The 25,077-nt window shown below is 43.9% G+C and overlaps 1 protein-coding gene across 1 annotated transcript in view; it reads left to right on the forward strand.

Annotated features, from left to right (window-relative positions):
- Window positions 1-25,077, forward strand: part of myo1d (myosin 1D) — a 595,519-nt gene that overhangs the window by 396,634 nt on the left and 173,808 nt on the right. Inside the window, exons 20-21 of the mRNA XM_078529816.1 lie at window positions 10,494-10,607; window positions 16,443-16,597. Coding sequence (XP_078385942.1) covers window positions 10,494-10,607; window positions 16,443-16,597 — 269 coding nt within the window. The remainder of the gene's footprint in view (window positions 1-10,493; window positions 10,608-16,442; window positions 16,598-25,077) is intronic.

Here is a 25,077-nt window from a genome sequence, read left to right on the forward strand (position 1 = left end):
CGAATAGTCAGGGTAATTTGAGGTACACGTGAATTGCCAGGCGAACTGTGGTCAGGCACTCCACACTCCCAAAATAAATGACAGATGCAACCAAAGTAGATTCCATGGATTTCTCAACAACCCACGCAGATGCTCATCACACAGTGAGCCAACTGGTCTCCCTGGAGCTCTGTCTTTCTCACGAGGGTTTCCAATCTCCACGTTTGAAGAACTCGCCTTCGATTTTTCACCCGAGCGTCGCTACGACTCTGATGGCTTCAATAGGGATACAGTTCCAGGGTTTCAATCTCGCCTTCTGAGATTCTTTTCCATTGGATCTCAGAATGCACTTGAGCTTCACCTTCACATTTTCAGATCTTCGGCCATGCTAAGCAGAACACCACTGCACCAAAAGGGTACCTTTGCCCCAGCAGCCCGCAGTATGGAGCCATCAACCTTCGGCTGCCTCCTCAGATCTTCGGGGTTTCTCTCAAGCCCCCTTTGCATCAAGTCTGCTCCCTGCAGCTCTGTCTTTAATTTGGAGCATATTTCTCTGCTTCTTCCTTTCACCTTTAATTAAAAGGACCTGTTTCTGATTCCTGCCCTTGTCCCTTACCAGGGGCTGTCGCCTGGGACCTCTTTCTGATCCCTTTCTTTGCCCCTGCCTGAGACTTTCTTCTGGCAGCTCTTTCTGTCCCACTCCCTGGTTTGGAACCTTCTCCGTGACCCCCTCTACGTGTGCTACTCCTTGGGGGACACATTCTGTAATGGCGTGCCGGCTCAAGTCACCTGACCCGCCGTTTCATGCCATTTCATTTCTTATGTGCAGGCAGGCGGGCCTGGTTCCCAGCCTGAAAAATGGGGAAAAAAGCACTAACTGCACGTGCGGCCGTTTCCCGGCCGGCACATGCGCAGATGGCCCTAAGCTCCAACCTCCGACTGCTGATTTAAAAGTAAGTATCGCGTTCCATCACAGCTTTAAATCAAGGCGGGTCTGCCGAATCTGTAAACTCCCTGACTCGAGCTACCCACCTCAGTCATGAAAAATCCAGCCCTTATACTCCAATCCCAATGTAAGAAAACCTAACACATTTGCTTTCCTAATTGCTTGCTGTCAACTTCCTGTGATTGCTCTCTCTGAATGCCAGTATTTCTCAACCATTTAAAAAATATTCTGAGTTCCTACTTTTTGTACCAAAGTGGATAATTTCACATTTATCCACATTATATTTCATCTGCCATATTCTTTCTTGCCCACTAAACCTGACAATATCCTTTGTAAAACAAAAACAGAATTACCTGGAAAAACTCAGCAGGTCTGGCAGCATCGGCGGAGAAGAAAAGAGTTGACGTTTCGAGTCCTCATGACCCTTCAACAAGTTCTGTTGAAGGGTCATGAGGACTCGAAAGGTCAACTCTTTTCTTCTCCGCCGATGCTGCCAGACCTGCTGAGTTTTTCCAGGTAATTCTGTTTTTGTTTTGGATTTCCGGCATCCGCAGTTTTTTGTTTTTAATATCCTTTGTAACCTCTGTGTGTTTCTCACATCTTAATTCTCTACCTAACTTTGTATTGTCAGTAAACTTTGACAGCACCTTCCAAGCCCCCTCCAGCCTAGAACGACAAGGGCAGCAGGTATATGAGAACACCCCCACCTGCAAGTTCCCCTCCAAGCCACACACCATGCTGACTTGCAACTATATCGCCATTCCCTCACTGTCGCTGGGTCAAAATCCTTGAACTCCCTTCCTTAAAAGCACTGTGAGTGTACCCACGCCATGTGAGCTGCAGCAGTTCAAGAAAGAAGCTCACCACCACCTTCTCGAGGGCAATTAGGGATGGGCAATAAATGCTGTCCCAGCCAGTGACGCCCACATCCCGTGAAAGAATAAATAAAATAGAACTTTGATGCATTATACTCAGTCCCCTCATCTAAGTAATTGAAGGCGCCTTTGTAAGTAGCTGAGGCCCAAGCACTGATCCTTGTCGTACTCTGCTAGATACACCATCCAACCTAAAAATGACCTGGTTATTCCTACTCTCTCTTTTCTGTCTGTTAACCAATCCTTAATCCGTGATAATTATTATCTCCATTGTCACAACTCCTAATTGTGTGTACTAACCTATTATGATGCACATTATCAAATGCTTTTTAAAAACCCAAGTATATCCATTGGTCCCCCCAATCCACGATTTAGTTACAAACTCAAAAAACTCCAACATATTTTATGATTTACTAAGTGCCTTATTATCACATCCCGAATGATAGATTCTAGAATTTTCCCTCTGACTGAAGCCAGGCTAACTGGCCTTTGTTCCCAATTTTCTCTCTCCCTTCTTTCTTGATTAGTGAGGTCATGTTTGCTGCCTTTCAATCCACTGGGACCATTTAGGACCTAGAGATTCTCCACTTCTTTGAATAAACAAGTCTGAAACACAGGAGAAAAGAAATCAGTTCATGGAAGGTTATTTTTTCTAAAGTTCCACATAAACCTTGCAAGCCTAGAGGGAAATAAAAAAAAAAATCAGACGCCTTCTGTTTCCTTTGCAGTTGGAAGGTTGCTGCTCAGCTTTTAATGAAGCAGTTATTGAGGCCATGAGACACATTGCAGCAATATCAATACTCATTAACAGCTGAGCTGATGTTCAATGCCCCTATTGTATTATGCAATCACGTCCTAATTAGGGGTGTGGTGCTTGTACAAAGTCACATTAAACGTTCTGTCCAGAACCTCTCTTGATGTTCACAATGTCATACAAGTTGCTGGCAGGAAAAGCACATTACAGGCCTCCTGCCAACATCCAGACAGTGGGCAGATGCAAGTGCTTAGGGCATGAGCCACCTAGCTTAGTCATCACTGGCGCATTGTCATTGAGACACCCCAACAGCTATGTAGGGACACTGGCATATGGCTTTTAATGCAATGGAGTTCTTGCCAAAGGAGGCGCGGGCCTAAAAAGGGCTATTGAATGGCACGTACTATCTTGGCTACATAGGGTACTGCATGCTAAAGCTTTCCAATGTTCTTGGACACATGATGAGCTAAACTGAAATATGTTGTATGAATTTTCATGGGCCTGTGAAACACGACACCTGAAGGTATGTTTCCAGTTGCGCAATTTTAAAAGAGATCTTTCAATTTACATAGTTCACCTTTGAAGGTTGTTAAGGACTCCCAGAGTGAATGTAGACCTATGTTATTGTAATGTACAGGATCATGCTAGATGATGGATCAAACTTTACTTGTGCAATATCAGTAATTTTCATTGGGATATAAAAATACTGAGAGTGTACACAGGAATAAACAAAAACCAAATCCCACCAGAATATCAATTTTCCCAGGTTTTGATACCAAGTTTAATACCTGCATTTATTTCAAAACTGAAATAGTTAAAATCATAAAGCGCATTTATATTTTTCCTCCAAGAATTTCCTTTTGTTATCCAAAGTTTATGATACCATTCTACATTGCACCCTTCCTGTATTTTTTGTGAAAAGGTATTTGTAAAAATCTCATTCCTTCAATCACCTTGCCTGTTTTAGCCTGATAAGAGTGTTGGAAGTCGGTTCAAAAGGGAACTGGATAAATCCTTGAAGGGTAAACATTTGCCAGGGCTGTGAAGAAAGTACAGGGGAGTGGGACTCATTGGATAACGCTGTGTAAGAGCTGGCACAGTTATGATGGGCTGAATGACCTCCTGTGCTGTGTCATTCTATGATTAACAGAGGTGAAATGAAGTGATTGGTGAAACTTGCTTTCTTCTAATGTTCATTTAACTCTACACCTGGGCCAGAATTTTACATTCGGCGTGCGGGAGTGGGCCCGACACGCCGGAATGTAAAATGACACGTGATGATGTTGGGCGTACGTCCCAACATCACCACGCACTATCGCAATATTTCAATAGGCGGACGCACTATGAGGACAGAAGCGCGCCTGCTATTAATGAATGGGCCAGTTAAGGCCCTTGAGGTACCAACAGTATTTGATTTTGCGCAGCCCGTGCGATTTTCAGGGCGTTGCACGGGCGCAACAGGCAGGCGGGTAGGCCACATTTTCAAAAACCTCATCCACAGGCGGGATAAGAGGGGTGAGTGGGCTTGCTGATGTGAGTTATTTGTACTTTAAATTCTAACTTACTGCTGCCTGCTTGTGTGAACAGGACAACTTCATTTCGCTTCAGAGCTGCTGTGACAGAAATAACAGGCTTCAGTTCAGGACTCAGGAGGAGTCATACCACTTGGGGTCTTCCAGGTCTCAGACAGCCTTCCTTAACTCTGGGAATGGGGATTGTGGTCACCCCTGGAGGCACCTCCTCTGAGGAAGAAGAGAGGGCCAGAAGTGGGAGGAGGCCAGGTGTCCCTATTCAGCCTCCATGGGAGCCACCTGTGGGAGGAGAGGTGCAGGTACAAGGGGCGCAGGGCCAACAGGAAGTCCAAGGCAGAAGAGGCCACAGAAGATGCCACTATCCTGCTGCCAGGGTTTACAGGCGGCAATACAGCTACCTCAATATGTCTGAGGTACAATGCCAAAAAAGGCTCAATCTCTAAAGGGAGAGCGTGACCTCCATCTGTTAAGATGCTCGGGCCTGAGATCAGCTCCAGCTGTGTGGCACTGAAGGTCGCAGTGACCCTCAACTTCTATGTCTCGGGCTCTTTACAGGGGTTGGCGGGTCATTTTTGTGGAGTCTCCCAATCAGCTGTTCACAGTTGTGTCAAGCTGGTGACAGATGCTCTGTTCAGGTGGGCATTGACTTTCATTCACTACCGCATGGACGAGGCCAGCCAGGCAGAGCGAGCCAGAGGCTTTGCAGCGATTGCTGGGTTCCCCCGCGTCCAGGGTGCAATCGACTGCACACATGTGGCCATCAAGGCGCCAGCGGGTGAGCCCGGTGCCTTCGTCAACAGGAAGGGCTTCCACTCCATGAACGTGCAGATAGTGTGTGATCACAGGATGCAGATTCTGCAAGTTTGTGCAAGGTACCCAGGCAGCTGCCATGACGCTTACATCCTGAGACACTCCCAGGTGCCGAGGCTCTTCAGTGCTCCAGCCCAGCTGGATGGATGGCTGCTGAGCGACAAGGGATATCCCCTCAAAAGATGGCTTATGAAGCCTCCTCACCATCCAAGAACAGGGGCCAAGCAGTGATGCAATGGGAGCCATGCCTCCAAAAGGCGATGGTAGAGAGAACCATCAGTCTTCTCAAGATGCGCTTCCGATGCCTGGACCGTTCAGGGGGCGCACTGCAAAAACCCCCAGATTGTGTGCCACTGATAGTGGTTGCAAGCTGTGCTGTCCACAATCTGGCGCTGGAAAGGGGGAACGCAGTGGAGGAAGATGATGTTGACGCAGCTGCTCTGGCAGCAGACGATGAGTCCATTGGTGAGTCTGAGGACGAGCACGCTCAGGAGAACGCTGAGGGGGCAGACGCCAACCTGGGCAATCTCCAGGGAGGCAGGACACCCGGGAGGCCTTGATCCAACGCTCCTTCAGCTAGCCTACCAATGATGGATCACCACCACATGCCAGGGCTGCACACTCCATACTCGATACCTGACAGAAACATTTGCTTGGTGAACAACATGTACTATGCGCCGTTTCAATAAAGCTCAATGACAAACAAGTCACTCATAACAACATGGGTTACCCTGCACCTGCAGAACTAATGAAGCACATAGAGGCTTGTTGAACGCAAACACATTTACTGGTGTGGTGCCTGGCATACATAATACAAATTAAATGCAAAGGTGTTCTCCATCACACCTACTAATAAATAACTTAAAAGTGGGGCAAAAAAATATCACTAGTGATAAGCCCGTGTTGTGCCTAAGGTGCTTTACGTTTGTATTTACAGATGCTATGTCCTGGTGCGCCCTCCTCACTGGCATCGGCATTGGAGACAGCCTGCTCACTCTGCTGTCCTGTTGGCCTTGATGACCTTGGCGGGCATCCTCTGAGCCGTGGAGTCTGTGATGGCTCTGCCTGGGAGGGAGCGGCCAGTGCCATGGCTGGCATCCCCCCAGTCACCGCAGCCTCATCAGATGCCACGGTCACCGGCAGAGGAACGGAAAAGCTGCTGCCCTCATCTGGACCGCCCTGAGAGGAGCCCACAGAGACAACAAGCAGCTCGTGCGACAACATCAGGTCACTTTGGACCTCTGCTCACCATTGATGGATGTGCACCGAGCTGGGATACTGGGTGCCCAATCCATCTCCGACACTGACAGTGACCACCTGAGGTCATTGCCAATGTGAGGGCTTGCAGGTCCGAGCGCATCCCCAGGAATCCCTGATTGAGCTCCTGGAGGAGCCTCTCCATGAGAGTCGCCACTCTCTCCATGGAGGATGCAGTGCGCTTGGCCATGAGGGTCAATGCATTGCTCATGCTCCGCATGGGCTCCTGCACAGTGGAGACCCTGGCACACATCCCCTCATGTATCTCCGCCAGACCCTCCCGCACACCCTGCTGGACTTGCAGCATCTGCTGTCTCAGGGACGATTCCAGAGGCACATTATCAGCCACCAACTGAGCATGTTCCTGGTCCCCAGCAGTCCTCCAACTGCCGGCGCCCTGGGCACTCTCTGCCTCCACCTGCATCTCAAGCGAGTGTGAAGTGGCCTCACCGCTGTGCACCGAGATACTATCAACCAATCTAATGCCCACTGAGCTGCTGGTATCTGCACTGGTGCCTGCCTGGCTGAGAGGGTATGACGTCGGTGCGTTTATGTCATCTGTGTCCTCTGGGGTGAGCGACGTGCCTTCAGGGTCCTGACCCCGACAGGCTCCTGGTGAGCCCGAAAGGAAGAACAAGGACATGTCATTAGTTGAAGTCATTACACTGTTACTGTGCATGCCTGGCACCCAGGTCAGGGTGCCCTGGTCTTTCCATTATCAATGGGGATTCCATGTTCGTGGCTCACATCAATATACAGACAACAGTGGAATGGTTGCTATGACAGACATTCTGACTTCGGTGCACTGCACTCTTACCTCCCTGTGGCACCCCAGCCTCACCGCGGCTGGTTGACCTAGGCACATGGCGCCTCTCCAGCTCCAGCCCTCCTGCTCGTATCTGGTAAAGAGTAGAAGGTGGAGAAGGGGGTGGTCCTTCACCAGTCCGCAACCTTTCAGCGCTATTGTGGGCTGTCTTCTCCTGAAAGGAGAGAGGAGCATTGATTAGTCCACCCTGTACCAGGTGATAATGACCAGGTAAGCTGCTTTATTAATGTTGGTTGAGGAATAAATATTGGTCAGGACACCAGGAAGAATTCTTATTCTTCTTCTAATAGGACCATAGGAATCTTTTACATCTACCTGAGATAGCAGACAGGGCCTTGGTTTAACATTTCATCTGAGAGGCAGCACCTTTGACAGTGCAGCACTCCCTGCCCAGGAGTGCCAGCCTAAATTGTGATTTGAAGTTTCTGGAGTGGAATTTGAACCCACAACCTTCTACATCTGAGGTGAGAGTGCGACCCACTGAGCCATGGCTGACACTTATAAAAAATAATTTTGCTTCCCAGTAAACCTAGATGCAGGAGGACTGCATTAAGCAAGCTCTTACGATATTGGATAGCCATTTTGGATCCAATTTCAAAGTCATTCAAATGAAACAATTATGATGTTGATCTGAATCCATGTTTATTTGGCCTAAACAAATGATTTTCTTTAACAGCTACTGAAAAGAGTGGTTGACATAATTTTGTTTCAGCTAATGTTTTGATTTTAAACAAGGCTGCATTTGTTGCCACTGCAGGAGGTGCATTCACCGGACATGCAGTCACAGTGCCTGTGATGTCACTGCTAGAGATGCCGGAGATAGCTGTCTGCAACAAAGAATAGGACGATCCACAAAACTGAGCAATGTAAAGATATTTTAACAAATGCAGCATCTATAAATTGTGCTTTTTCCACCGTGCTTAAGGTTTGCAGTTGGCGGAATATTGAACCCTGAAGCACCAGTTGTCTTGGGACCCTGATTGCGATTTAATCGCCGTCCTGCTTGCCGCCTTGCTGGTCGCCCAGATCCCTCACCGCCTCCTCCTCTCTCGCCACCCTGCTCCCCTTGCTGTCTATAGGCAGTGAGCAGGGCGGCGAGTGAAGTAGCTAAGTGTTCAGAGCGAGCCGGCGAGTGGGTGGGGAGCGTTTAACGGGCGCACAACGATTACGTCAGCACCGCGCATGCACCTACAGGCGGAGCGTGTGCCGACTTCGTGTTCCAGGCGCACAATGATGATGTCAGCAGCACAGACTTTCTGTCCCAGCATGCTGGCAGGAGATGCGGCGCTTAAACAAATAGACTGAAGTTCTACTTTACGCTATCTTTACTTTCACCGATACGGGGATATCTGAGAATTCATAGTCCCTTTTCCAATTAATAATTACTTTCTTATCAATGTCTGAAAAAAAGGCTCGACTAATTGATAACACTGTTACAACTGAATCACATGGTTGTGGGCTCAAGCCCCTTTCCAGAAACTTGAACACGTATGGGCCAACGCTGGAGCACAGGTTGGAAGTGTTGTCTTTCAGATGAGACGTTAAACCAACGCGTCTGCTGAGGTAGATGCGCAAGATCTCATATTGGCACTATCTAAAAAAGAGCAAGGTCACTCTCCCACTTTCTGGCCAATATTTATCCCTCAGCCAACATCACTAAATCAGGTTAGATGATAATTTATATCATTACTTTTTGTGCACCTTGCTGTGTGTTAATTTCCCAATGTTGCAACAGTGTCTACACTTCATTAGCTGTGAAGCCTTAGGACGTTCTGAAGACACGAAAGGTGCTAATATGTACTTTTGTTACTATTTTGTTTTATGTAACAGCTTTCTACTGAATTTACCCCGTCTCCATGTGGACTAAACATGGTATTGAAGAAAAATGTTTGATTTCCCTGTCACTTTTGCCACCACATCCACCAAAAGTATTAATCAAATGTGTATCTAAACTTGGCAATTTCAGAATGCACGTAGGCATGCCATGATTTTCAGTTTTGGTTAGAAGGTAAACCTAGGATACACAGATTACACACACACATTGCCTGTTGCAACTTCCTCCAAAACTCAGTCTACCTGTGCAGTGAGTTACATGGAGTATTACTGAACCACAGCATACCCGATGGTATATGACATGTAATGTGCCCAGTATGTATGATGCAGAGTTGTTTGGTGTGTCTCACTCGTGTTCGCTGGATTATTATAAACAGGCTACGAACCGAAGGCAGCTAAGAATTGTGTCATCAGGTGATAGGCTACAAGAAACTTCTGTGAAGCTGCAAAATGGTTGCCCTCAAAGTGGAAAGCATTTTGCTTTGAAACTTATTTTTCCTTATGGAGATGCTGGACCTTGAAGGAGCACTCTTGTATATCGATCTTGGAGATTGCTTTCTATGCTGCTAGGGGTGATTTTCCTGACAGAAACCTGGTTGTTGTGGATGTTAGTGTTTTGTTGGGTTGTGATTGTGTATCATCCCAAAGGCAAAATTGCTGTACGTACCAGTAGTTTTTCATCAATTGCACGACAGCAGCTTATGTTACAGCTGACAGTTACACCATGCTCTATAATATAGTATATGGAACCTGCCCTCTCAGGTGAATCTAAAAGATACCATGACATCATTTGAAGAAGAACACGGGAGTTCTTCCTGGTGCCCTGAGCAACATTTATCCAAAACCTAAGAGCGGATTATCTGCTCAGTTATATTATTTCTATATGTGACAGTTTCCTGTGCATAATCTTAACTTATAACGGTGAATTCAAACACTTCAGAAGTGAGGCCCATATCCCATGAATGATAAAAAGATAGCCAATTTGCAGCATAAGTACTTAGGATAGCCGAAGGCTGCGAAAGGCACAAGTCTGTCTGTCTTTTTCACTGGATATGGATAAGGAGTAAGAAGCCTGGATGATACCTGTTTTACTTCCCCTTTGATTTGCTGTGTCTAAAATCAGTTAACTGTTCAGAAATCAGAGGACTAAACCTGGGATCTTGCTGATCTGTATGGTTCAGTATCAAATCTAGAACATGTGGCCGGGGGTGGGAGAATGCAGGGAGAGGAGCTTAGGTGTCATATTTTTGGGCTAATGCTAGTTCCCAAGTTAGTATCTGCCCTGTATTGGTGATGTCAGTTCAATATCAGCAACATTTCATTAGCAGGAAGAGCCCAGTAATACTATTCAGTTACACCACAGTGAAAGAACTCCACTTTATAATGGTTAAAAATAATCTACAGGAAGGTAAGTGTTAGCAATGAAACAAGGTTTGTAAATTTCTTTTCCCAAATGAAAGGAAAATGCAATAATCACATGTCACAGTTGTAAAAACAGAAGCTGGGTCATTACCATTCCTCCTGAACCTGTTGAAGAAAAATTAAGGCCGCCTATTATTGGCTGCAAACCTGCAGTGTTGATTCCATAAGGTTTTGCTAGGATAATTATGACATACTGCTAAGAACTTTACCTTGGATTGGTTTTGGTGTTTATTCACTATTTGGCTCTATCTCGCTACAGATAAACCGATTTAATAAATCTGAGGACCGTGCAATTTTCATCACTGACCGTCACCTATACAAATTGGATCCACTGAAGCAGTATCAAGTGATGAAGACTATTCCTTTGTATAATGTAAGTCACACACCAATAGAGTCTGAATGAAATGGTTCTATATAAATGGAAGCTCTTTATTTCTGTCTGCCTCTCTTTTTTCCACCCCACCCACATATTGTGCCTTGTTATCTGCTTGATAAGGCAAGCCAGGAACCTGCTGTGATTGCTCTGCCAGTGTCACTGTATAACTGGCCACTATTAGGCTCAGGTGCAGCATCAAGTGACTTGCCCCTTGTATTTTCCTTCAGGCCTGTGCAAGGAAGCAGCTGCAACCAGCTTAGACCCCCACCCTCAGTTCCTCCTCCACCTGATGGCCCAATAATTTATCATTGCATTTGGGAAATTGCTGGCAACGACCTGTGTGCTGCCTTTTCAAGGTGCAATGAACTGTAGCACAAATGCCTGTAACTACACTTTCACTGAGCCCACTAGAGCCAGTCTCCTCACAACATGAAAACCTGACCATACAACAAAGACGAACCGAATAATTTTTCTTCAGTGGTTAGGGATAGACTATGTAAGAGTAGGCAATTGCCTAAGGACAGTGGAATTGTGTGAAAACGAGTCTCTCTTCAGAACTGGAATTACCGTAAGGCCCACATATGAACATACATTGAAATCCAACAGCCTCATTACCCGAGTGGACAATTTTTTCTGCAAATTCTCTCTTAGCCTCAGCTTTTCCCTTTAAACATAAGCCAACAAAGGCAGATTGAAACAGTAAAATAAACATTTTTTTTTCACAAAAAGAATTGTGCAGCATGTATTAGATTGAATTAATTTATTAATGGCATTTAATTTTTATTGATAAAGATGCATTATTAATAGTTAATCTGTTTCTCACAGAATTTAAATCCAATATATTGAATAACTGGTCCATCAGCTTCCTTTCACCATAGTCTATGAAAGGGGGTTCAATTTGTCATCTTTGTTTGCATTTCATCCTGCTTGAGAGGGGCATATTTTACATTTGAAGATAGATTTTTGTAGCAATATGCACCCGGATGATCCTTGGTAAATTCATCTTACTGTCAGAATAGTTCAGCATCAGCATTTCCGTGGTAACCCAGTTTCCATAGAGATCTCCTTGGAGACTGCATCAGCTGATGTCTTGCTGTGTGATGGTACAGAGTCACTGTGAACATAAAATAATCGCGTTGCTTGACTTGCAAACCTCAATGTGTCTCTCTAAATTAAAGGATTTCTACAATAATCACTGTCAGGGAAGGTCAAAGCACTCTGCCAGTACCAAAGTCAGCAGGAATCATGGGGTGAAATCCAAATTAACTGTTTGAGGATCTCAGTGGCATTCACTAGGTTACCATTTTTCTGACTTTAGAATGAATAGGAATTCAGCTATTGATTATTAATCTTAAATCTGCCTTATGGCACTTCAGAGAAACCTAGCGTTCAGAAGCTTGTGATGATTTTGGAAGCTGTTGAAGAAGTAGGAAGGGTTAAAGTATTTGCTTTCCAGCTGTCTGTAGCTTCACAGTATAAGTGGTTGGTGTTCAAGATGAGCAGTGGAATACTAATAGATCCCTGAATATTGGTGGAGTATACTAACATGCATTAAAGAGTGACAGATTCAAATGGGGTGACTGGACTGTGCCTGTGTTGCATTGTCCCATTTCAATTTATCTTTCTCTTGAACTTGAGATGCTTGCAGTTACAGCTGAAACCAGTTTAATAGACAAATTAAAATGACATCACTTTTCCTTTTATAGAAATCTGGCAAGCGCCCATATTGCTTTTATTCTGTACAAAGCTGCTGTTGAATCTCCAGGAGAGAGAGAGAAAAAATAAATGAGGCCGGTTGTGGGGGTGGTGGGTGGTGGTGGAGGGAGAGGGAATGTGATTGCGATTGCTTATTTATTGATTTAAAACTATAACCTTTGAAGTGGAGATGATTTGAAGGTCAGATACTAAGATTTAAACAAATGTATTTTAGCCAGCAGAGTGTTCATTTTTTTTCATTTATAGTTTGTTTTATTAGCTTTAAAGAAAAACTAAATAATGGATAGTTTGTCTACCGTATTTCTTTTCATAAGGCCATTCAGCCCCTCATGCCTGTGCCAGCTCTTTGAGAGAGCATCAGACTGACCCCTTGCTATTTGCCCATAGCGTTGCAAATGTCAATTATTCCCCAGGCAAATCTATCCCAGGAATCTATTATTCCCAACCTGATTCACTGCCGCCTATCCATTGTTTTGTATGTAACTCAATGGTCATAAGAGCATAAGAAATAGGAGCAGGAGCTGCCCATTCAGCTCTTTGAGTCTGCTCCGCCATTCAATAATATCTCGGCTGATTTGATTGTGGCCTTAAGTCCTCTTTCCTGCTCGACCGCCCATAACCTTTGTAGATCAAAAGTCTGCCTAACTCAGCCTTGAATATATTCAATGACACAGCCTCCACTGCTCTCTGGAGAAAATAATTCCAAAGATTAATGACCCTCTGAGAGAAGAAATTCCTCCTCATCTCAGTCTTAAATGGGAGATGCCTTATGTTTAAACCATGCCTCCTAGTTCTGGATTCCCCCACAAAGGATAACATCCTTTCAGCATCCATCCTGTCAAACCCCCTCAGAATCTTATATGCTTCAATAAGATCACCTCTTATTCTTCTAAACTCCAATGACTGTAGGCTGAACCTGCTGAACCTTCTCTCATAAGACAACTCCTTTATCCCAGGAATCAGCCAGTGAACCTTCTCTGAACCGCTTCAAATGCAAGTGCTGTAAGATTCTATGATCAAAAGATCTCTAGATACAAGAACGATGCTCCCATGGGCTGGGATTGAGGAGAGTAGGAATGGAAGAACAGTTCCTGCCAAACCGCCTGCTATTTGGTCAGCTCAACCCTTGTGGTGCAAATTCAAAGGCTGGGGCAAAGCTGTTAAGGTTTTCATTACTGCCACGTTTTGTGAGACTTGTGAATTGGCCACAGAGCCCAATGAGAAACAGCAGTATCCAGCACTGGCTGCCATCTTGCTGCAGTGTTACCGGAACCTCAATGAAACAACTCATAGAATCTTTACAGCGCTGAATGAGGTTAGTCGGTCCTTTTTATCCATGCTGGCTCTCTGCAAAAACAACTCAGCTAGTCCAGTTCCCTCACCCTTTCCCTATATCCCTGCAAATATTTTCTCTTCTGATAACTATCCAGTCCCCTTTTGCAAACCATGATTGAATCTGCCTCCACTATACTTTCGGACAGTATGTTCCAGATCATAACCGCACGCTGCTTAAAAACAGATTTTCCTCGTGTCGCCATTGCTTCTTTTATCTGTTACCCTAAAGTGGTGTGCTCTGCTTCTTGATCCTTCCGTCGGTGGGAACAGTTTCTCTGTATCCACTCTGTCCAGACCCCTCTTGATTTCGAACACCTCCATCAAATCGCCTCTCGACCTTCTCTAAGTAGAACAGCCCCCAGCTTCTTTAGTCTATCCATGTATTCTGCTTCTCCCAAAGTGTCTGAAATGTATTTTCTTCATGGGTATCTCAGATCATTTACGATCTCCTGCTCAAACTCTGGGCTTATCTATTTTTTTGAATCTGCAGTAACTGAAAAATGCATGGTCCTTAAGCACATGTCTTTTTGGTTTTTTAGCTTAGCAGACCAGTAAATTAATGTCTTGTGATTAAATCAGTAAAAATGGACAATATTCTGAATGGCAGGTGTGTGTGTTAAGATAAGGAGATCTGCTTCACCTTGTACTTCAGCTTGGAGATGACTCTTTCAAAACAAAACCTGCATGATTTTATTTATATTCTGACTGTTTGTAGATGGATGGACACCTGATTTCTTTTGAGACAGGTGTGGTACCTCTTGAAATTCAATCACTATTGTAAGAAAGCCCAATTTAAAATTTTGAACTGGATTCAAAGAGGGGTCAGATAGGAGTGTTTTCTTCCTGGATTTATTCAATTTGTATAGTGAAAATATTCTTGGAGAGATTAAAGACCTTCCTGGATTATTAGTTGGAGGCTACAACCCTTAATAATGTAAGATTATTAATGATGATATCGTTCTTATTGCCAACTCTGAAGAGAAACTGCAGAAGAGTTTGGACAGAGTAGTGAATGAGAGTGAGAATAAAGAGCTGAGCATAAATTGTGTCAAAAAAGAAAATCATACCAGAATGCAAAATCACAATGAAAAGTGAAAAGATCAAACAAGTCGATAAATTTTGATACCCAGGAAGTATGTTAACATTGGACAGAAAGTGGGACCAAGAAATAAGACAAAGGATTTGAATGTCCAAAGATGCATTTCAAAAAAAAAGGAAAAAGATCACGATCAGCGCAAAGTTATCCATGAAAACAAGGCTGAGAATCCTGGAATGCTACACCACACCAATTTTGACATACAGAAGCGAATGTTGGACAATCAGTGAAGCAATGCAGAGAATTAAGGCTGCAGGGTTGCAGTTTCTGATGCGAATAATGAGGATACCTTTCACAAGTCACACTACCAATGAAGAAGTGCTAGAAAAATCTGAGAGCAAAAGAACTCTGCTGACCAAGGTCAGGAAGAGACAGTCGGATTTCTTGGGCATGTAATAAGAACTCATGACTTAGAAAGTCTGATAATGATGGGAAAGATTGATGGTAAAAGAGATCACAGTAGACAAAGAACAGCCTTTCTAAAAGCCTTGCAAACTGCATGAATATACCACCAACGAAGATGACCCACACCTCTAGCGCAAGATTAACATGGAAATGCATGGTCACCAGCACCCTCTCAGGACATAGCACCTGAAGAGAGAGAAACTGGATTAATGTCTGTTTAGCTGACATCAAACTTTTGGATTTTAATAATCTAATATTCACCGTAAAAGCATTAGCAACACTTTCTACAATAGCAACAGTGTGATGACACTTACGCTGTGCTGCTTTCAACAATCACAAGGTGCACTGTGATACCTAAAATCATAGTTCTGCTGTCATTAACTATCCCTGAAAAAGATCATAAAGTAACAAAACCAACAGCAACAAGAAGTTCAAATAGATAAGTCAATACATTATTTTATACCTTCATAAAGAGGATTTTAAAAATTTCCATGTCAGAAGTCCCTATCAATTTCCAATCACAAAACAATGTTAGTACAGTACATAACTACTAACTTCCTCTTTCATGATATGTAACTCCTCCTTTTCTTCATTAGTTGAATTCATTGCCGTGGAGACATGATGTGCTAATGCAGCAACCTCTGGGACATGTGTGTGAGTCTGTAACTTTCCCTGCCCATGTGCTGAATAGCCAGGCTATTGCCAAGTTTCCCCCGCATTTCCTTGTGATTAGTTTTGGAGCAGCTAATGTTGGTAGACAGCAACACTATTATCTCAGTTTGTTTTGGTAATTTACCTCGATTATTCTGCCAGTCTTTATTGCCATATTAACTTGTATAAAGGTCACACTTTTTCTGAATACAAAGTAAAAGCTTACATTGGAGGTGCAGATTTTGTGTAGGTTTCTTTTTTCCCCATGGAGGAGGGCTCACTGTAACCTATATTTGCATCAGTACAATAATTCCCCAGCCATCATGCCTCCAGCACCTGCTGTACTGTTCAAATAGGCAGATAAATTATGATTCCTGGTAAAGGTTTAGAGATTTTTGAAAGGGAAATCATGTAATATTCTGTGATTCTGTTGGTGACATGGCAAGGGAATAGCAGGTACATGGATAGCTGTTTTAGGGAGCTAACACAGACACTAGTCAGACCTCTGTGCGGTAAAATCTTATAATGAATTGTAAAGTTCTGATATAGTGCCAAGCTTTTGGCTCAGCACAGAATGATACACATAATAACTTCAATGACAGTGTTTTATTTTCCCCTCCATTCCGCAGGTTACTGGAGTGAGCGTATCAACAGGAAAGGATCAGCTTGTTGTGTTCCACACCAAGGATAATAAAGACCTCATTGTGTTCCTTGATAAAATGCAGCCAGCCAATGAGAACCGCATCGGCGAGCTTGTGGGTGTTGTGGCCAATCACTTCAGAAGGTTAGAGGAACTGGGGATATCTCTGTGCTTTAAAGCGGGAAATTACACACTGACACTGTGTGAGGACTAGTGTAGGGACAATTAATGGACCACTTCTCTCCTTCCAAATTTTACATGGTCCAACATGATTATCAAGGTTTACAATTCTTCTGGTACCTAGAAAACACAGCACATCTACCATTAGTGACAAAATTCTAGCTGTCTCTGATACTGTGCATTAATGCACTAATGTGTTGTGCTGTTTTAAGCCAATTTTTTAAAATGTATTCTGTTTCAACAAGGTGGATTTCCTGTTAACTTTAAGTTCTTAATTCTAAATTAACCCATAAAATATAAAAAGAAATTGGGGATTGCGTAGCTTTCTGACGATGCATGGTTTTCTTCTTCTTTCGGGACCTGAAGCTGGCCCAGACAACAAATTGAAACATATATATGCCAGGAGAACATACACATGTAGTTGTGTACATGCGTACAAAACAGGAGGTGGAACAGCAAACTTAATGCACAAGCTGCCTTTCTTCCTCCAGAGTTATAATTTGGTTAATGACTGCATCTCTATATGGAAGTTCCCCTCAGGTATTGCACCTGCTGCAATTTCTGTTTGTAATATATAATACATGGCCTCAGGTCTTCCGTTCTCACAAAGGAGTCCAGTCAGAAAAAACATCCTCTTCATATTACAGGGAGTCAGTTCTTCCACATGCCTTTGATATAGAATTCTAAGTGCTACATTTACCCAGCAAATCATTGTAAAGTTGGCCACTCAATGCAGTAAAGATTGTTGTTACTTTTATCAGGTTGTGTTCAAATTAAGTAACAATGACTGTTAACGAATGCTTTTCGTAACTTTGTACTCGCAAATCAGGATTTAGATATTGGTAGCACTCCAAAGTGCAATAAATAGGATGCACCTGTTTAATTCCATAGCATGCAAAGATGAGTCAATTAAGCCAAAAAAAGATAGATTGCTTAAATCCCTGCTCTCATCTACTTGCTGTTGCATTATGCAGTAACAACTTGCATTTATATAACATCTTTAATATCGTATAACTTCTTGAGGCACTTCCCAGGAGCGTTATCAAAGAAAATTTGACACCGAGCCACTTAAGGAGCATCTTAAAGGAGATTTAGGGCAGATGATCAAAAACTTGGTCAAAGAGGTAGATTTGAAGGAGCGTTTTAAAGGGAGAGAAATATAAATTGCTTCTGAAATTGTACATAAATAAATAAATTGGGTATGATGATGGATAAGGAACTAACCACTGACTGTAAAACGTTGACGTGCAAGCAGATCTTGCAAATGATCATGTTCAAATAAATGTTATCTAACATGTTATATGTTTTATAACATATTGGGTTAACAGAAATGAGATAGTGTAGTGGTTATGGTACCATTAACAATGAGAGAGATCGTGAGTTGAATGCAGCATATTTGGTAAAAACGACTAAGGAAGCTGCAGTTTTTTAATAAAAATCCAACTAGCTCCCTTCAGGGAGGGAAACTGCTATCTGGTCCAGTCTATATGTGACACTAGATGCCATCTGAAGTGGCCTAGCAGTTAAGTCACTAAGAAATTCAAAATGATAGCCCATCACCACGTTCTACTCCCATATTCCAAGGACAACTTTATAAAATATTCCTGCAAAGGGGGTTTGTAAAATATTTGAGGTGGGCCATATTTTTGCAAGTTATATTATGGGACAAAAAACTGAATTTTGAAATCGTCAGAGAATTGAAATGCTTAAGAATGCCCACTCCTATATCCTCCCCTGTTGCCATTTAAATGAGGAGCCAAATTGCTCATTAGCTTGACAAACAGGATCACAATTACAGGTCATTGATAAACTCGACCTTTGCTTTCCATTATTGTTGCTAACTGAAATAACAAGTGACATAATCTAACCTTCAAACACTTATATGTGGCTTTCAGTATTATACAAATGATTTCTCTGCCTGCTAAGCTTCAGAGTATCAGCTGTAGATCTACAGTTGGTTATCATGTGATAAAGCAGCAAACTGCACTATCAATGTGGGAGGCTTATGGTCATATAGAACTGGATAAGACACGCGTGTGGTGAAGATTGACAATTGAATGCTGGTTTTTGCTTTTTTGAAAAAAGTTACCAGAACACCAGCCCATTTGACACCAACTATTGAACACTGCACCAGTCAAATCATCCAAATAATATTGGCCTGAAAGTGAACTGGCATTTATAGTGACGTTTTTTTAATCATTTGGTCATGGGTTGAGAGTGTCACTGTAAGACCAGCATTTACTGCCCATCCCTAATTGCCTCTTAGAAGGTGGTGGTGAGCCACCTTCATGAACTGCTGCAGCCTCATGTGGTGTAGGTACACTACAGTGCTGTTAAGGGTGGAATTTCAGGATTTTGGTCCAACGACAGTGAAGGAACAGAGATATAACTCCAAGTCAGGGTGGCTTGGACAGATATTTGCAGGCTCTGGTGTTCCCATCTGTCTGCTGCCTTAGTCCTCCTTGGCGGTAGAGCTCGCAGCTTTGGAAGGTGCTCTCAAAGTAGGCTTGACAAGTTACTGCAGTGCATCTTGTGTATGGTACCCGCTGCTGCCACTTTGCACCAGTGGTGAAAGGAATGAATGTTCAGGTGGTACATGGGGTCCTGATCATGCAGGCTGCTTTGTCCTGATGTGTCGAGCTTCTTGAATGTTATTGGAGATGCGCTCATCCAGGCAAGTGGAGAGTACTCCATCACATTCCTGACTTGTGGCTTGTAGATGCTGGATAAGCTTTAGGGAGTTAGGAGGTGAGCTACTCACAATAGAATTCCCAGCCTCTGACCTGCTCTTGTTTATATGACGGGTCAATGGTAACCCACAGTTGGCGAAGTTTACAACAAAAGAACTGTAAATTTGATTACAAAGGAGTTAAAAATGATGACTAAATAAATTGCTGAACCTTAAGGGTTCAGGACCTTGGCTTCAGGGTACCAAATATTTGGGTTTCTGACACACCATGAACCTAAGTGAACTAAATTAATAGAGACCTGAAAATTAGGAGAGAATTCAGTCCTAAAATTCCCAAAATGCACAAAAGGCGAACTTTGAATGCCTGCCCTGAGTGATGAGGAGCCTCGAATCGGGTTTCTTTTGTTTGTCCTGAGTGTCCTTTGACGTAAAGGGCTGGATTTTCATGAAGGTGACCAGGAGCATGAGTTGGGAAAGTTCCTGACCCCACAAACCCATCTCCACTAGGGAGGTGCCCACCCGCCATATTTCCATTCTGAGATCGCAGGAGCAGGATAGAATTGGGCCCGCCACCTCAGGGGGCAGGTCCAAGGTGGCAATGGAGATAGGCCAGATGGTGAGGCCAGCTGAGCTCCACTTAGCTTAGCAGACTTATCCACTTAGACCATAAAGCATAGGAGCAGAGGTAGGCCATTCAGCCCATCAAGCCTGCTCCGCCATTCAATGAGATCATGGCTCATTGACTTAGCTTAGGAGGCAATGTTGACACAGCTACAGAGGGTTTTGTTTGATTTACATCTGTTGCAATAAGTTATTCTTTGTAGTTTTTCAATGCTGGTGTGTTTATTTACACCTGATTAAGAGGAACAGGCCTAACTATCAAAATTGCTGGGGGGTGGGGCTAGATTGAAATGCCCACCCCCACAATAGAGACGGTAAAAGCGGGAGTGCTGACTGCCTGCACCCTTATCCAGCACTGGCCAAAATTGCTGGCAACTGGAACGGGGGCAGGAATCCCAAAATCAGGTCATGCCCACCATTTTAAAAGACATTCTAACTCGTCCCGACTCCACGGAAATCCTGGCCAAAGTCTCCAATCCTGATTTGGGTGAACCTTTTAAGATGAAGTTGCAAGATTTATTGTGTTAACCATGTGCTGGTCCTGTTGACTCAGTGCAAACTCTGGAAGCATGATGATTTAGAAGAATTATGTAATTACAATAAAAGCTTCTTAATGAGAGCACCCCTGTGACAAGCAAAACACTTCCTTCATCTGTTCACTGCTTACTGGAAGACATCAGATAACTTACATATACCAACTGGGTGTAATATGTAGTTAGTGGTACTGTCTTTTAATATGTTTGTATTATATAACAATGACTGCAAAACCACCCTTAGACCCAATTGTACTGTATATCAATAAGAGAAAGCTGTGGACACCTAGTCAATCATACTAGCTATATGTCATGTACTCCTGGAAAAGCTTATTCAGCCATCACAAAGAGTCAGAGTACTGGCTTACCTATTGCAAAAGGAATCCTTTAACTAATGTCTTTTGTTTGAACTGCCTGCATCTGCTAATCCAATAATGGATTCGCTTCATTGCTAATGTAATGCTGTCTTTACTTTCACACGGTATTGCCAACATCAGCCCTGACAGCAGCAGCCCTGCCATCCAATTGAAAGGCATTGGTGCTGCCTCATGGAGAGCCTGAGATTTACAGAATAAGTTGGTTTCCACAGGTGCTTGTGCCAGTGGCGGGGCTGCTCATAGCCATACAAAAACCACCAGCGGGCGAAAGGGAGGCAGCTAGTCTTGTGGTTATTGACTGGCTGAGGGGCTTAGTCCTCCTGTTCAGATTGGAGAAGCAGTGTTTCCACTCATTGGGCGTTGAGTAAGCTCAGGAGTAAAAACAAAATTTCAAATTGCAACTTAACAATGTATATACAGTTTGTTAGTGTTTTGGCCACCTAGAAAACGGCCCTATAACATAAAATAGATGGGCAAGATCAATAGCATGGAACCCTGAGGTATTGCAAAACTGCTTAGGGCTGCTCAGTAGTGCAGATGCAGCATGAAACAGATCAATTTTTGCACTTAAGCTAGAATCAAGATGTAGTGTTCCTAAAATCTGCAGCCTTTCTTTTCAGTTTTCAAGGAATGATGCCCCATAGAAGGTGATCATTTGTCCATCACTCCTCTTTGTCTGAGCGATCTAATTATTCTCATTCCCCTGCCCTTTTCCCATAACGATGCAAATTTTTCAAGTATATAAAATCTCCTTTTGAACGTTGCTATTGAATCTGCTCCCACCACCCTATCAGGAAGTGCATTCCATATTATAACAACTTGCTGCATTTAATAAGAAGAATTCTGCTCATCTTGCCCCGTCTTTTGCCAATTATCTTAAATCTGTGTCCTCTGGTTACCAACACTTCTGCCACTGGGAACAATTTTCCTTAATTACCTTATAAATAGCTTTGAGCACCTCTATTAAATCTCAGTTTAACCTCTATTCTAAGGAAAGCAACCCAACCTCTCTAATCTCTATACGTAACTAAAGTTTCTCATCCCTGTACCATTCTAGTCAATCTGCTCTGCTACCTCTCTGAAGGTCTTGACACCCTTTCTAGAGTATGGTGCCCAGAGCTAGACACAATATACCAGCTGGTGCCTAAACAGTGATTTATAAAAGTTGAGAATAATTCTTGCTTTTATACTCTATGCCTCAGTTTCTAGAGCCAAGGATCTCGCATAATTTTTTTTAAAGAGTTCTCAACTTGTCCTTACAAATATTTGTGCATGCACATCCCCAAGAGTCTCTATTCTTACATATCCTTCAAAATTGTTTCATTTAGTTCACGTTGTCCCTGCTCATCCTTCTTAACAAAGTGCATTAATTCATATTTCCCTGCATCAAACTTTACCTGCCCATCTCACCAGTCCATCTCCTCCTCAGATCTGTTACTAACTCCCTCACCATTTACTATGTTTCTGAGACAAAAACAAAAATTGCTGGAAAAAACTCAGCAGTTCCGACAGCATCTGTGGAGAGAAAGACAGAGTTAACGTTTCAAGTCCGTATGACTCTTCATCAGAACTAAAGAGAAATAGAAATGTGGTGAAATATAAGCTGTTTAAGGGGGGTTGGACAGGTGAAGCTGGATAGAGGGCAAGTGATAGGTTGGGGCAAAGGAGAGATTGCCAAAGATGTCATAAACAAAAGGCCAAAGGGGTGTTGACGGTGGTGATATTAGCTAAAGGATGTGCTAATGGTGACATTAAGAGTAGAAAGCAGGATGAGCAAGTGACAGATGGCCCTAGTGGAGGTTGGGTGGGGGGAGGGGATTGAAATAGGCTAAAAGGTGGGGATAAAACAATAAATGGAAATAAATTTTTAAAATAATAATAGAAATAGGTGGGAAAAGAAAAATGTATATATAAATAAATAATTATTATTAGAAAAAAGGGATGAGGATGGAGGAGAGAGTTCATGGTCTGAAGTTGTTGAACTCAATGTTAAGCCCAGAAGGCTGTAAAGTGCCTAATTGGAAGATGAGGTGCTGTTCCTCCAGTTTGCTTGGGCTTCACTGGAACATTGCAGCAGGCCAAGGACGGACTTGTGGGCATGAGAGCAAGGTGGTGTGTTGAAATGGCAAGCGACAGGGAGGTCTGGGTCATGCTTGCGGACAGACTGAAGGTGTTCTGCAAAGTGGTCACCCAGTCTGAGTTTGGTCTCTCCAGTGTAGAGGAGACTGCATTGGGAGCAGCGAATGCAGTAGGCCAAATTGAGGGAAGTGCAAGTGAAGTGCTGCTTCACTTGAAAGGAGCGTTTGGGCCCGTGGATGGTGAGGAGGGGGTAAGTAAAGGGGCAGGTGTTGCACCTTCTGCGGTTGCATGGGAAGGTGCCGTGGGAGAGAGTTGAGGTGTAGGGGGTGATGGAGGAGTGGACCAGGGTGTCCTGGAGGGAACAGTCCCTACAGAATGCCAACAGGGGGAGATGAAGGGAAAATGTGTTTGGTGGTGGCATCATGCTGGAGTTGGCGGAAATGACGGCAGATGATCCTTTGAATGCGGAGTCTAGTGGGGTGATAAGTGAGGACAAGGGGGACCCTAAGAAGGTTCTGGGAGGGAGAGGAAGGTGTGAGGGCAGAGGCGGGGGAGATGGGTTGGACACAGTTGAGGGCCCTGTCAACCACCATGGATAGAAAACCTCGGTTAAGGAACAAGAAAGACATGTCAGAAGAACTGTTTTGGGAAGTGGCATCATCAGAACAGATGCGACGGAGGCAAAGGAACTGAGAGAATGGGATGGAGTCCTTACAGGAAACACGGTGTGAGGCTCTGTAGTGGAGGTAGCTGTGGGAGTCAATGGGCTTCTAATGAATATTGGTGGATCACCAGATCTATCACCAGAAATTGAGACAAAGGTCAAGGAAGGGAAGGGAAGTGTCAATAATGGACCATGTGAAAGTGTCAGAGGGTTGGAAATTGAAAGCAAAATTAATAAACTTTTCTAGGTCCAGACGAGAACATGAAGCGGCACCAAAGCAGTCATTGATGTACCGGAGAAAGAGTTGTGGGAGGGGACCTGAGTAAGACTGGAACAAGGAATGTTCCACATACCCCATAAAGAGACAGGTACAGCTGGGGCCCATGCGGGTACACATGGCCACACCTTTTATTTAGAGGAAGTGAGACGAGTTTAAGGAGAAATTGTTCAGTGAGAGAACAAGTTCAGCCAAACGGAGGAGGGTGGTGGTGGTGGATGGGGATTGTTCGGGCCTCTGTTCAAGGAAGAAGCGGAGAGCCCTCAGACCATCCTGGTGGGGGATGGAGGTGTAGAGGGATTGGACGTCCATGGTGAAGAGAAGGCGGTTGGGGCCAGGGAACTGGAAATTGTTGATATGATGTAGAGCATCAGAAAAATCGCAGAAGTAGGTGGGAAGAGACTGGACAAGGGGAGAGAGAATGGAGTCAAGAAAGCAAGAAATGAGTTCCGTGGGGCAGGAACAGGCTGACACGATCGGTCTGCCAGGACAGCCCTGTTTGTAGATTTTGGGTCGGAGGTAGAAGCGGGCTGTCCGAGGTTGGGAGACAGTGAGGTTGGAAGCTGTGGAGGGAAGATCTCCACAGGAGATGAGGTCAATGACAGTCCTGGAAACAATGGCTTGATGTTCAGTGATGGGGTCATGGTCTCACATAGGAGGAAGTGGCTGCGAGTTGGCGCTCAGCCTCTGCGAAGTAGAGGTCAGTACGCCAGACAACAACAGCACCACCCTTGTGAGCAGGTTTGATGACAAAGTCAGGGTTGGACCTGAGAGAAACAATGGCTTGATGTTCAGAGGTGGGGTCATGGTCCAGGGTGAGGTAGGAGGAAGTGCCCACTTGAACCTATAGGTTTCAAATTTTCTTAAAAGTCCATAATATGGTAGTTAATCAAACACCATTTCAACCACACTAGCTTCATCAATCCTCTCTGTTAATTCATCAAAGAACTCGCTCACAGGAATGTTGACCTTCATTGCAAGGAGGTTGGAATTCAGGAAGTAATGCTTCCATTGTTCCTGTCCTTGGACAGATCTCATTTTGAGTACTGTGTTCAGTTTTGGACACTCAATCTCAGAGAATGTGTATTGCCCTTGGAAGGGCTACAGCACATATTCACCAGAGTTTAAAGAGTTAAGTACTGGGTTGTATTGACTAGTATTCGCTTGAGTTTAAAAGATTGAGGAATGGTCTAAACCAAGTACT

The sequence above is a fragment of the Cetorhinus maximus genome, chromosome 25 (genome assembly GCF_964194155.1).
Source record: "Cetorhinus maximus chromosome 25, sCetMax3.hap1.1, whole genome shotgun sequence".
NCBI classification, from domain to species: Eukaryota; Metazoa; Chordata; class Chondrichthyes; order Lamniformes; family Cetorhinidae; genus Cetorhinus; species Cetorhinus maximus.